Source organism: Papaver somniferum, chromosome 11 (genome assembly GCF_003573695.1).
Source record: "Papaver somniferum cultivar HN1 chromosome 11, ASM357369v1, whole genome shotgun sequence".
Classification (NCBI taxonomy): domain Eukaryota; kingdom Viridiplantae; phylum Streptophyta; class Magnoliopsida; order Ranunculales; family Papaveraceae; genus Papaver; species Papaver somniferum.
The window spans coordinates 106,407,736-106,421,382 of NC_039368.1; the positions used below are offsets into that span (position 1 = coordinate 106,407,736).

Consider the following 13,647-nt stretch of genomic DNA (forward strand, 5'->3'; position numbering starts at 1 on the left):
TCTGACATTAATCTTCTCCCTTGGCTATGAGAATTCAGTCGTAAAGAAATTAATTTAGCCGATGATAGTAGGATCGATTCCTGAACCCAAAATACAGGATGTAGCATTGTAGTCAGTCTTAGCATGATAGAGTTATCATTTGCTTGTTTTGGTCCTTTTGGGCACTGACGCACTGTGATGGTTGAACCCACACATCTCATTGTTGCCAAGGGTTGCGTTTGTTAAAAAAACCAGAATCAGGATTGATTTTTCGGAGTACTAAAGTAACTAAACGGAAACTCACTCCATTCCAACTTTGGTAAATCAAAGAAAGTCAGATGTTCAACGATTAGTCATCAATGTACAGCGTGAATCCGCTAGATAGGTTTAAGTCGGCGGTTTTGATACACTACAAAACCATACGTAGATAGAGGTTGAAGTCCGCAGTTTTGATACAGTACAAAACCATATAAGACGAATGTAATGTACACGAGGATGTTCAAAAAGGCATGCCTAGAGTTATAGTGGTATAAATCTAGACAGCCCCCAAAACCTAAAAAAATAATCAATGCCCGTCCAACCAAACCCATGAAGAAATTTTCTTCAACCGTAAGAAATGATTTACAAGACAATACTGCACAAACCAATCGAACTCCCAAACCTGCACCCACATGGAGTTTCTCCAAAAAATAAAAAGAAGTTAAATTTCTAACAGGAATACATAAACAGAACAGAATCCACACGATCAGACAAAATGAGCATTGGCTCTGCATATCTATCCCTGCGTACTGCAACTCTTTGAGAAAGTTTCTTCACATTTGGGCTCTTGTGAGACATCGCCATTGTTTCATATGGGGATTCTTGTCAAGAAGCAATAATAGACCCACATTACTTGCAGACAAGCCAAACATGTACCTGCCATAAATATCAATCGATAGCAGCCAAATGTCAGTTGGGTGTTTTACTAACCTGCATTTAATATGGCAGAACATAAATATAATCACTGGTGTTCTTTTTTTTATGTGTCCCCAATAAGTGTAAAAGCAAGATTTCACCATGCACATGAAGGGGCATGTAACCTCCAACAAATAAGACACAATATTCAAATATCAGGCCACGAGTTACTTACTTGCTTCGCTGTGCTTTGTTTTTCCAGAAAACAAGGGAAACAATCCACTGTAAACAAATGAAGTAAAGGTTTTAAGTCTTTAAGAAAGAAGCTATATGGTATAGAATTGCAACTCAACGGCAGCACTGCAAAATATCAAGCTAAAACTTCATCATCTCAATCTTTATGAGCTCAACTTAAGGAATAAGGATCATGTGATAAATTTTCCAACTCCCTCGGTATTTATTTTTCAAGCTTGCCCAATATGCTCCTATCTCAGCTCTCTAGTATTGAATTCAAGAAGCAGCATAAGGCTTTATTTCACTGAGAACTTCACATGTTCGCTTACATAGAATGGAATTGAATATATAAGTCGAAAAAGGGAAAGAGAGGTTATGCAACTTCATGATGTCAAAGGTAACATAAAGCAACTTCATGATGTGAAAAGTAACATTAAGCAACTTCATGATGTGAAAAGTAAAATTAAGCAACTTCATGATGCGAAAAGTAACATTATTGCTATAGCGGGACTAAATTTTGTGACCCTTCGTACAATGTTGCCGCAGAGTAACTACAAAAGAAGTCATGTTCTTCATGCCTGCCTACAGAACTAAATTTGCTGGTTATTATTTTCATAAAATAATGGTATTTTCTGAGTGTCTAGAACTCTCTTCTGAGAATAGTATATTAAACCAAAGTTCTCCTAGACATTCAAGTTTCAATAGTTTAATTAAAAAGACAAAGATACTGAAATTGATGATAAAACAGCACATTAAAACTCTAAGATGAACCAGGTGGATAGGTCATAGGTCAGAAGCCTCGGAACCAAAGGAGCATACAAACAGATTGAAACAGAAATGGAATGATAAAATAAAGATATGACAGAGGCAACAGATGGAAAGAAACAACACAGCAGTCTCGGAACCAAAGGAGCATGCAAACAGATTGAAAGAAAGAACTCCAAAAATAAAGTAAAAATATGAGTCATGTGACAAAGCCAACAGGAATATAGATTTGACAAACACATTAAAGGGAGCTCAGAATCACCTTCAACGCTGACATGAAGGAGAAGGTCCCTATTAATGATGACTTCCTCACAGGCATCTTTCTTTCTGGTGACATGTCTCTATATAACTGCTGAGCTAGTTCCTTTAATATTACCAACTGAGCTTTCTCAGTACGCATTGAAATAATCGCCTGTTTCATTGATTCCCTGTCTGCCTCAAGCATTTGAAGTCTGGTGTAAAGTTTTTTGATATCTGGATCCCCTATATCAGTCTGATACAATGAATCTCTTGGAGTGGTTACGTACTCATCGTACACACCAATAGTACTTTTGGACCCAACAGTATTGTTATTGTGTGTTCCAAGATGAATAGAATCAATTGTGTAGACTCGATCGCTCATATCATCTCTAAGGTCAGGAATGTTATCTTCCTTTCTTAAATTAGAACAATCCTCTGTTTGAGAGAAATAATCCATCTTTTTAAAGCTGCTACTAGGCCTTGGACTTTCTTTACGGTAATAATCCGGACCAATCTCTTTAACCAACCCTGAAAATGAACTTGAACTTTCCATTGATGACTTCCTAACGTGTCTTGTTCGCCTTGGGGATTGCCCAACTACTACTTTTTCTAAAACAACCTTGGTGCTGCTTTTAGGGGTTTCCCCAAAAATGACTCGTGGGGTGTCACTGAAATTGGAACGAGGAGTATCACCGAAAGTGGCGAATGGGTTTTCAGCAGGGGCGTACTTCTCAACATCCGCAACATCCCCAAAATCAGAAGGACCTTCGTGAGCCACATTCATGTTGCATCTAAGGGGAGGATAATCATATGGAGGTATTTCAAACTCTGCATCAGTGTTCTCAACCGTGTCCTCCTGTCTAGAATCATAAAAACCCTTTGAACCTTCTGCCTCATCCTCTGTGAGTCCATAACTCATCATCCTGTGTTTATACATCTGCACCTCACAACTAAGAGATTGAATAACTTCTTCTCTCTTAAACACCATGTCTTCAAGAGCAAGAATCTCCTGCTGATCATGCGCAATTTTCTCCTCAGCGTACCGTTTGAATTGCCGAGCTTCCATGGTGACCTCAGCCTTTTCCCTTTGCAATCTAAGTATCATGGACATAGCCTCATTTGCTGCTGACGCCGAAGCATTTCTCTCTTCTTCCAATTCAATGTAAAGCTCCTGTATGCTTTCTTGCTGGCTACTTAGAGCCTCTCTTAACGCATCACATTCATTCTCAACTTCAACTCTAGCAACCACATCAAATTCAGAATCATGTTGCCCATCTCTTCTACCTAGTTCAATCTCATCTATTTTTCTCTTAACAGTACGATTCCAAGTAGAACAAGCAGCTAAGTTGTTAATTAGTGAACAACTACAACCACAATTAGAGCATTCCATTTTACTTGAAGGCAATGCCATAATTGCAGACGACTCCATAATTCCACAGGCATCAAACTTTAACCACCACCAACATTACCCAATTGAAACCACGTGAAACTTAAAAAAATGGCTTCCTTCAAAGTAAAGATCCTATTTAAAAAATAAATAAAAATGAACTCCTTCAAATACTCTCCAAAGTTCAAAACAACACCCAGCTGTCTCTCCAGATCAACAAATACTCATTCCATACAGACAAATTGAAAAACATGATGAAACCCTAGCTCGGTATACAAGAAGAAATCCCTATCCAGTTTTCGTGTCGTGCTTCAACATCAAACCTAGAATAGAAGGGACGGCTAATCAACAACACAATCGACCATCCTAAACATCAAATTTCAACATGTAATCAACAATTAATCAAAGATGTTTTCTTACCTCGATGAAGAACCAGAAAAGACGAAGGATAATTCAAAATGAAGATGATACTCTCTTGATCTGGAAACTAGCAAACGACCAAACCTGATTTATTCCTCCAAACATCGGGAATTAGCAAGAATGTCGTTTGGAATTAACAAAATTTTAAAACCCTAGAGAGAAATTTTATCTTCTTTCCATTTATGTTGATTTCTTCCTTCTGTCGATTTGCACACCCCTTTTCTTTTTTTTTTTCTTTTCTTTTCTTTTTCTCCCACACACAGAAAGAAGAAATTATTGACTGGCGGGTGTTTTTCGAGTAAAGTTTTGATGTGACAGAGTCACACCATCATAAATCCTGCATCATTTAGTTGTTGTGGGTCCCACATTTAGATGATATAAATCCGACGGTTTCGGCACTAGTCCCAGATATAATCTTGCATGAGTTATGATGATGTCAACGTGGCATTGAGAGAGTGGTGGTACATTATAAGCGGTGTGTATGGAACCACTGTAAAACGAGACCTCGCTTTATTTTTGCCATCATCACGTCATGTGTGTCTTTGTATGACCAGTCAATCAAAGACTCATTGATTTCTTGCCGTTTCGTTACAACGTGCGAGAGATTACCCTTTTTCTCTTTCTTTGTTTCCGCTCATCTATGATTAAGCCATAATCATCCCTGTCTATTTATTTAACCCTTTCCTAGATTGGTGCTTTAGTTACGGTTAGTTATCAAGAACGACTATTATCGCAATCAAGTGCAAAGCGTACGAGGTACAAATAGCTAACAAGGGTGTATTTGATTAGGATTTATATGGATATTTAACAATCTTAAAAAATCTCATGTATTCAATTAGAATATACAAGGAATCATTAAATATCCAAGGTATTCAATTAGGATTGTTTTAGATTCCACAAATATTTTAGGTATTCAATTTATTTAGGATTTCTTAGGATAGTTATGGGACAAGATATATATGGATTCTTATGGATAGTTGTAGGCAAAATATGTATGTTATTATCTCATATCAATCTTAACCCAAACCACAAGAGTTTCATGGATTCTTATGGATTTTTTTTTTTATCACAACATGCTATGTTTTTCCACCACCACCACAACCACATATCACAAACCAACACCAACACAACCATCACCATCGACCACCGCCTCCATCACCAACCATTACCTCCACCACCATCACCGCCACACACCAGTCACTACCGCCCATGCCCACCACCACCATTACCGCCACCACCACACACACCAACCACCACCGCCCACCTCCACTTTTGGATTTTTTTTTTAAGGGAATCATGATGACCTTGGTTTTTTCAAATATATTACTAATTGGTAATATACTTCAATTTTTAAAAAACAAATTACTCCTGAGACAATCCATTATAATCCAGAATCATATATCTATAAGAATCTTAAAGATTCTTTAAAAAACATTATAAATCCACTAGATTCGGGTAAAACTAATATCTAATTTTATCTAGATAAATCCTGATCCAATACACCCATGTAAGTATGTATGGTGGTCCCTAGACTACTCTCCCCATTTAGGATTTCTAAGTAATTATAAGGGTTCTAATCCCGACTTTCCCACCGGGAGAGAGTATGAGAACCATCAGACAGTGTTTTAAAAATCGGACCGGACCAACCGGTTGGACCGGTAAATCGATGACCCAATATGAAAAACGGTCTGGTTCAACATAGATCCAGTAACATGTTAAAAAACCAGAGAACCGGGTGACCCGGACGGTCCAACCAATGGCCCACACAAACCAGTCCGGTTTTGAACAGGTTTTACCAAGTGACTGGTAGCAGTATTTCTAAGAAAAAGAAAAAAAATCAAACGAATGTTACAGGACCTATGGCTCATGGATGTGCGGTCCAAAAGGATAGTCTTTTATTCTTCCCTTTTTCATGTATATAAAGTATTTATCCATATAACTATACTAACTCTAATCAAATGGAAAATCCTTCTCTTTGTGCCTCCTTTATCATTCTCTATATTTCTCCTTCAAAATGTTATCATGCACGAAGCGACCGCAGAGCTAGATTGAATCGGATTTTTTTTTAATATGGATTATTGGACATCAATTGTCGTCAAGCTAATGAAATCGCTGGAATCAAATCGGATAAGTTGGATCTATTTTTTCTTAATCAAATAAGTTGGATCTATTTTTTTTCCATGTTTTTGATTTTGGCATATACGTTGGAAATATTGTAATCAGGGATTATTTTGATTAATCATTTGTAATCAGGAATTAGTTTGATACTATTTCTTTGGTTTTTGTACTGTGTATGTACTACGTAATTAGGGATTATTTTGATTGATCTTAATGTAATTCGTTTGTGTATGTACTAATTAGGGGTTACTTTGATTAATCACGTCCATAGTTTGGGATTTGCTTTCCGATTCAGATGGGAACAAAACCTGCATGTTCATGTTCCGTGGGGAAAGATGGGAAGGAGGAAAATTGTTCATGAATTGATTCGAGTGAATCAAAATCGATTTCGCTTCAATTGTGTCTTGTATACTTCTATGAGAATATAAACAATTGAACAACTCTATAACTAGTTTCATTTGAGTCATTTAAACTAGTTGTGATTAAGATGAAGGTTGATATGAAAGTGTTCATATGGCTAACTTCGGTTAACTATTGTTGAGCCAACCATGTGTACACGTTTAGGTACGGTTACCCATATCTAAATAAAGGCACATTTCATTTGTGTGTAACAAGCTAAGTTCAATCTAACAGTTAAAAGATATTAGCTTGAATCTAATCAGGTTTTCATCTAACGGTGAATATTGAATGCTTTATTACCAAGATAGCATTGATTGCAAACCCTTATTTAAAGACTATATAAGGGAGAACTCTAGCAACTGGGAAACCTGATCCCCACACCTCTCGTGTGATATTATTTGCGACTAGAATCGATTCTCTTTTAACCTAGGTTTTTCCTAAAACCATTATAGGTTAACGACTTAAAACTTCATTGGGATTCTAAAGGTAGACCCAACTATTTTTGCTATAGTTACGTGTTCTGATCTTACTTTGTTCTATCGTATTGAGTACTATCTTCTCAAAGATTTTCTCGAGATTTAATCTCCGATAGGTAAGATAAAAAGTAGTCACAAACATCTTCTTCTCATTGTTTGTGATTCCACAATATCTTGCTTCGCTACCATACGATTAAGATTATTGTGAGGTGATTGATATTACTAGGTTGTTCTTCGGGAATATTAATCCGGTGTATCAATTGGTTCCTGTTCACCTTGATTTATCAAAAGACGGAACAAAAACTCGTAGGTATTTCTGTGGGAGACAGATTTATCTATTCAATAGATTTTTCTGTGTAAGATAGATTTGTTTATCAAGTCTTCAACTTTGAGTCATAGTTGTTAGAGCATTGCTCGGTCGAACTCGCATGCGTTGCTATCTCAAGCATGTTTGTCAATGTTAGTGATCAAAACTATAAGTATTGATTTCTAGTCTATTATAGCTAAGTCTCGGACTAGGATAGAAAGTGTAGTTGAGATCAAGGACTTCATGGCGATTCATCATACAAGCAGAAGAACTACTCAAGGAACCAGTGGAACTTCTCGACAAAAAGGTATGTGAAGACTTGAACTTATCTATCACTCAAAAGTCTATCTACTCTATCTCCTACTCTTTGAGACAAGAAGTCGTGTGCTATATATATAGACTTGGATTATACACATTTGGTATTTCGAGCCGAGTATACCTCGCCTATCTATATCTCGAAATATGTGTTGGTAAGATTTTCGCTTCAATCAAGTTTATCTTTACCAAGTGACGAAAGTCATGATATGTTTCAATCATCTTGAAAATTGCTTTGACGAGAAATGGTGTAACAACTATATAACGTCCTCTAAGAATGTTTCAATTATTGAAATGAGAGTTTAGATTACATAACCAATGGTGGACATAAGCATTGTTGTGGAAACACATTTATATATAAGTCCTATTTCTTGAACCAAAGTTTGCGCACTTTGTTGATCAAGAGAACCGGAAGAATGGCGTGAGCCAAGTCCGCGAGCTGCCGAAGTTCTCAAACCCGAGAATTTTTGCTGGAGTTGAAAAACTACTTGCGTGAAGCTAAGTCCGCGAACTCAGTCCGCGAACCTGTGAAGTTCTCATACTCGAGAATTTCTGCTGGAGTTTGTAAACTCTGCCCGGTAAATAAAGTCCGCGAACCTAGTCTACGAACTTGAGAAGGTTATATGTCTGAAGATGATTTTTGAACTTAAACTTAAAAAGACTAAGGAATGCAGTTTGCAAATCGTGGCTATAAAAGTTCATGAACCGATTAAAGTGAATCAAATAATATTTGCTTCAATTGTGTCTTGTATAGTACATAAGATTTCCTTGCAATTGAACAACTCTCTAACTAGTTCATTTGAAGTTATTTGTACTAGTTATGGTGAAGAAGAACATGGTTGATATGAAATTCTCATATGGATAACCTTTTGGTTAACTATTGTTGAACCAACAAGTGCATACGTTTGGGTACGGTTAACAAACCTAGAAACGTGCATTGTCAAGTGTGTGTGACAAGCTAAGTTTTCGATCTAACGGTTTAGAAATATTAGATTGAATCTAAATCAGGTTTTCATCTAACGGTGAATATTGAATGCTTTGTTACCAAGCTAACATTGATTGCAAACCCTGATTTGAAAGACTATATAAAGGAGACATCTAGTATTGTGCAAAACTAATCCCCACACCTTACGTGTGATACTAGTTTGCATACTAGAGTCGATTCATCTTTAACCTTTGGTTTTCTTCTTCTAAAATCATATTAACGACTTAAAGACTTCATTGGGATTGTGAAGCCAGACGATACTAGTTTTATCGTAGTTGTGTGATCTGATCTTGCATCTTATATCGTACGAGTACAGTCAGATTGATTGGCTTGAGATTGATATCTCTGATAGGCAAGATATAAAAAGTAATCACAAACATCTTAGTCTCATTGTTTGTGATTCCGCAACATCTTGTTTCGCTACCATACGATTAACATTGTTGTGAGGTGATTGATAACTCTAGGCTGTTCTTCGGGAATATAAGACCAGATTATCAATTGGTTCTTGTTCACCTTGATTATTATCAAAAGACGGAACAAAACCTTTAGGGTTTATATGTGGGAGACAGATTGATCCTTTGATAGACTTGTCTGTGTGAGATAGATTTGTTTATTGTCAAAGCCTGCGATTTTGGATCGTAGCAACTCTTGGTTTTGGGTGAGATCAGCCAAGGGAATCAAGTGCGCAGAATCCTACTGGGATCAGAGGCGTATGAGCATAACTGTACCTTGGATCTGTGAGAGATTGATTGGGGTTCAACTACAGTCCAGTCCGAAGTTAGCTTGGAGTAGGCTAGTGTCTGTAGCGGGTTAATACAGTGTGTGTTCAATCTGGACTAGGTCCCGGGTTTTTTTGCATTTGCGGTTTCCTCGTTAATAAAATTTCTGGTGTCTGTGTTATTTCAATTTCCGCATTATATTGTTTTATCTTTATAATTGAAATAATACAGGTTGTGCGTTAGATCATCAATTAGAGTAATCCAACCTTAAGTTGTTGATTGTCATTGATTAATCCTTGGATATTGGTCTTTGGTACCATCCAAGTTATTCCTTGTGTTTGATTAGAACTCGCAGTTCTTGCTTGAGTAAATCAAATCAAGAGAGATATATAAACTCGTTGATATACTTTTAATTGATTGAGTCTTGTTGATTCTCTTAAAAGTATATTCGAGTTTGTCCATACAGATTGCTAAGCAAAATATTGGGTGGTGTGGTTAGACCCCCGCTTTTTCAATTGGTATCAGAGCAGGCAAACACGTTCAACACCTTACAAGTATGTGTTTGTAGCGATCTGACTCTATGGACAGAGGTGATATCTCTATTAACGTACCACCAGTCTTCGATGGCTCTAATTACTTATGGTTGAAAATTTCTATGCGAGCTTTTATTCAAGCACGTGATTTTCAACCATGGGTATGTGTTATTAATAGCTATGATGCTCCCGTTGTGGCAGTTGGAGATGTAAACGTTCCCAAGAATATTGGTGAATACAGTCCTGCCGAGATACTTGCTGCAAAGCAAAATCCCGACGGTTTGAATGCAATCATACATTCCATTACCCCAAATCTTCAGCACCATGTGTCAAATTGCACTAGGTCTAAAGATGCTTGGGATATCTTAGAAACCGTATTTGAAGGTAACTCCAGTGAAAAGGAAGCTAGACTTCAAAATCTTAATTCCGATTGGGAGAACCTTCGTATGGCAGATGAAGATACATTTGATGAGTTTAATCACAGAGTGTCTGAAATTGTTAATGCATCTTTTGCATTGGGTAAGACTATTCCTGAAAAGGACATTGTGATGAAAATTCTCAGATCGCTGCCATCTAGATACGAGTCTAAGAAGCATGCCATCGTTGAGGGAAATAACCTTGATAATCTTTCCATAAATACATTGGTTGGAAAGCTAAAGATATTTGATCATGATCAAGCATCCAAAATCGGAAAGGATGTTTCCTTTAAAGCACATAAGAACACTAAATTACTAGATAAAGGTAAAAGTGTTTATGTCTCTGAGGATGATCGGTCTGAGGATGATTTTTTCGGATGAAGATCTTGACAAATCAGTCTCCTTGATCACAAGACAGTTTAGGGATCTTCTGTTGAAGAGAAGTAAACGTTTTTCAAGAGACAAACCTAAGTCATCAGATAAACCTCACAATCGCGTTCCTCCTAAAAACAGGGATGCTGACGAAGCTGATGACGAGGATATGCCACAGTGATTTAAGTGTAGAGGCTTTGGTCATTTTGGAAACGAATGCCCAAATTATAGAAAATACACTGGGAACAAATGTCTTGCTGTAACACTTGATGAGATGTCTGAGATCTATGATTCTGATGAAGACAGAAAATCAAGTGTTGGTCTTCTATGTGAAAACATTTATTTTAATAGTTGTAGCAATACATATATCAACCTTGATGGTTTCGATGAAGAGGAGAATCCAATCAAGTTGGAAGAATCCATTGACCCATCCTTTGGAAACTCTGGTTGTAATGGTTCAGGATCTACTATGTGTCTAGCTGCGTTCACACCACAGATGCCTGAATACTATCCAAGTTTGACGTGCTTGTTTTGTTCTCAGAAAGTTCATGAACTATCAAGATGTTACAAGTACAAACATCAAGTGAGGCACGCCAACAAACTTCAACGAAGAGCAAATCGATTGGCAAGGAAGCTTAAACTTGCTCAGAAAACTACTGAGGTATGTAGGATTTTATCTTCGTCTAAGAAGTTGGTTTCCAAAGACAAAATAAGACCATTAGAGAAGAAGGTATGGTCAAATTGCTTTGATAGACAGAAGTCTGAGGATTCCTCTCTAGAGGAAAATGGTGGACAAATTGTTGTTCACCACAACACAAATTGATTGTGTTGTTTGGTAAATCTTGTCTCATGTGCCTGATCAAAATAGATAAGATTGTGTACCGCTCAGGCTTTAGGAAAAGTTTTTTTTAGGTTTGTTTTTCCTGTCTATCAAATAAAGTAAAGGGTTATTATCGACAATTCTACTCTTTATAGGGTTTAGAGTTGGGCGTCCACGAACCTTTTTAAAGGTTGCGAACCCTACATTCCTTTTTCCTCTCTGATATCCTTTATATCTTAAGACTGCTTGATGAGATTGTGAATTCCACTCACAAAAACCAATTGTTTATAATTATTCTCTAACCATCATGTCTTTGGATGGAAAAGATGTCAATATAATTGTTAATCCATCAATCAAGGAAAAAGAAAAATCTCCAGTAACTCCTTCCTTGAAAAGAAAGAGGAGGAATACAAGAAAGCCAAGGGCTATCCCTTCTAACTCTCAGAAGTTTTCTGATGTTCTTGATGAGTTGAAGGAAGTAAGAACGAACCTTCCTGGCTGATGATGTCGAACCAGGGCTTTCTGAATTTCCAAAGAACATCAAGAACCTTATATTCCAATGGTTGTTGACGACAAGGAGTTCGGGAATGATAAGGAATCTATCAAAGACATTGTTCCTAGTATGTCTTCTTTTTGGTTTAGTTGGAAGAATAACTAGTGCTTGAATAGCAATGATTGTGACTACACATAGCTATTATTTTTCATCTTTTTTTTAGGTTTATTGATTTAAATTCTAAAAATATTTGGAGGATGTTGTTTTTGCAGTATTAATCTTTATGATTTGATATATTGCAATTTGTCATGGGATATTGGTGTTTACGTCCATGAACTATGTTTGTCCCATACTATGTCAAAAGTAAAGTCGTTTGTGATCGGTATTCACTTACTGGTAAAAGAATGGATAGACTTTTGACAAATACAAAAGTTAAGCCTATATTGTCAAACATTTGATGGAAGATAGGTTAAAATCTTTTGTTCTTAAGGATTATGTCTATTAATTGTCGTTATGCAAATAGTGATTAAAGATAGAATGAATCCTTGTGTATTCCGCAGTATTGATCACCCCTGATCCATATTTTTATATATTACTATGAGGCTCCGTAATGCATCTTATGTGGAGCACTATACAACCAAGTTTATTTATTAGCTTAGTTGGTGTTCCGCGAGATATGTTATGTCGAGCATATTGAACTAAATTAATCATCTTGTTTGGTTATTTAGTTATTGCTCCGAAATTTTTCTTATGTTGAGCATAATCAATTGAATTGATCACCTCTTGTGTTTAATTTGATTGCGTATTCCAATTAAATTAATCATAGGTTTACTTGTGATTAATTTGATCGAGTTTTTTGGATATAGAAAATCATTCTCATGTTTTTTGGTGTCCAATAAAATCCTTCTTTTCTTTTGAAATTAAGGTCGCTCTTGTTGTTCTTTCGAGAATGACATCAAATGGGGGAGAGTTCTTTTGAACTTGTGCTTAATGGTCATATCTTGAGGAGTGTGCGACTGTGGAATATTAGAGGGGTTATCTTGTATCTTTAAACTCCTTGATGAATGCATTTAGCTTCGGATTTATGATTGCATCTAAATTAGTTGGTTTGTATTTTTTCCTTTTGTCATGAAATGTCTCTCTCGGAAATTTCATTATGATCCCGTTCTTGTACCTTTGCAAACTTTATTGACAAAAAGGGATATAATTAATATGTAGTTCATACTACAAATACATATGGTTTTCGGATCATTATGTAAGGGTGAGTGGTTTCCATGTAAGATGGAGTATTAACTAAGGGGGAGTGATACATATCACCATAGTATTATTGTTGAAGTTGTGATACAATTGAACTTGACACTGTGTAATAATATTATGACACTGTATAACAATGATCGAGATCAATGTTTTCTCATTGTTATAGCTACGGATCTTCAACAACGGTGATGCTAAACTTACAAACTTTGGGATCATTGGAGTACTTGGAAGTGACGAAGATTTCGAGGAATGTTGAAGATTAGACATGTTGAATAGGAGCTACTAAAGTTTCTTTATCTTTTTTGTATTCCATATATATTGATAGTTTTGTCACTAAATTGACAAAGGGGGAGATTGTTAGAGCATTACTTGGTAGAACTCGCATGCGTTTCTATCTCAAGCATGTTTGTCAATGTTAGTGATCAAAACTATAAGTCTTGATTTATAGTCTATTATAGCTAAGTGTCGGATTAGGATAGAAAGTGTAGTTGAGATCAAGGACTTCATGGCGATTCATC

General features: G+C 36.5%; 1 protein-coding gene across 1 annotated transcript; it reads right to left on the reverse strand.

The window, feature by feature from the left end:
* Positions 1-407: 407 nt before the first annotated feature.
* On the reverse strand, positions 408-4,163 carry LOC113321842 (myosin-binding protein 7-like). Its single transcript, XM_026569770.1, has 4 exons — positions 3,920-4,163; positions 2,135-3,822; positions 1,109-1,155; positions 408-894 (listed from the first exon to the last, which is right to left on the reverse strand). The coding sequence occupies exons 2-4, from the start codon at positions 3,539-3,541 to the stop codon at positions 792-794; spliced, it is 1,557 nt and encodes a 518-aa protein (XP_026425555.1). The 5' UTR covers positions 3,542-3,822; positions 3,920-4,163; the 3' UTR covers positions 408-791.
* Between the last annotated feature and the right edge of the window lie 9,484 nt (positions 4,164-13,647).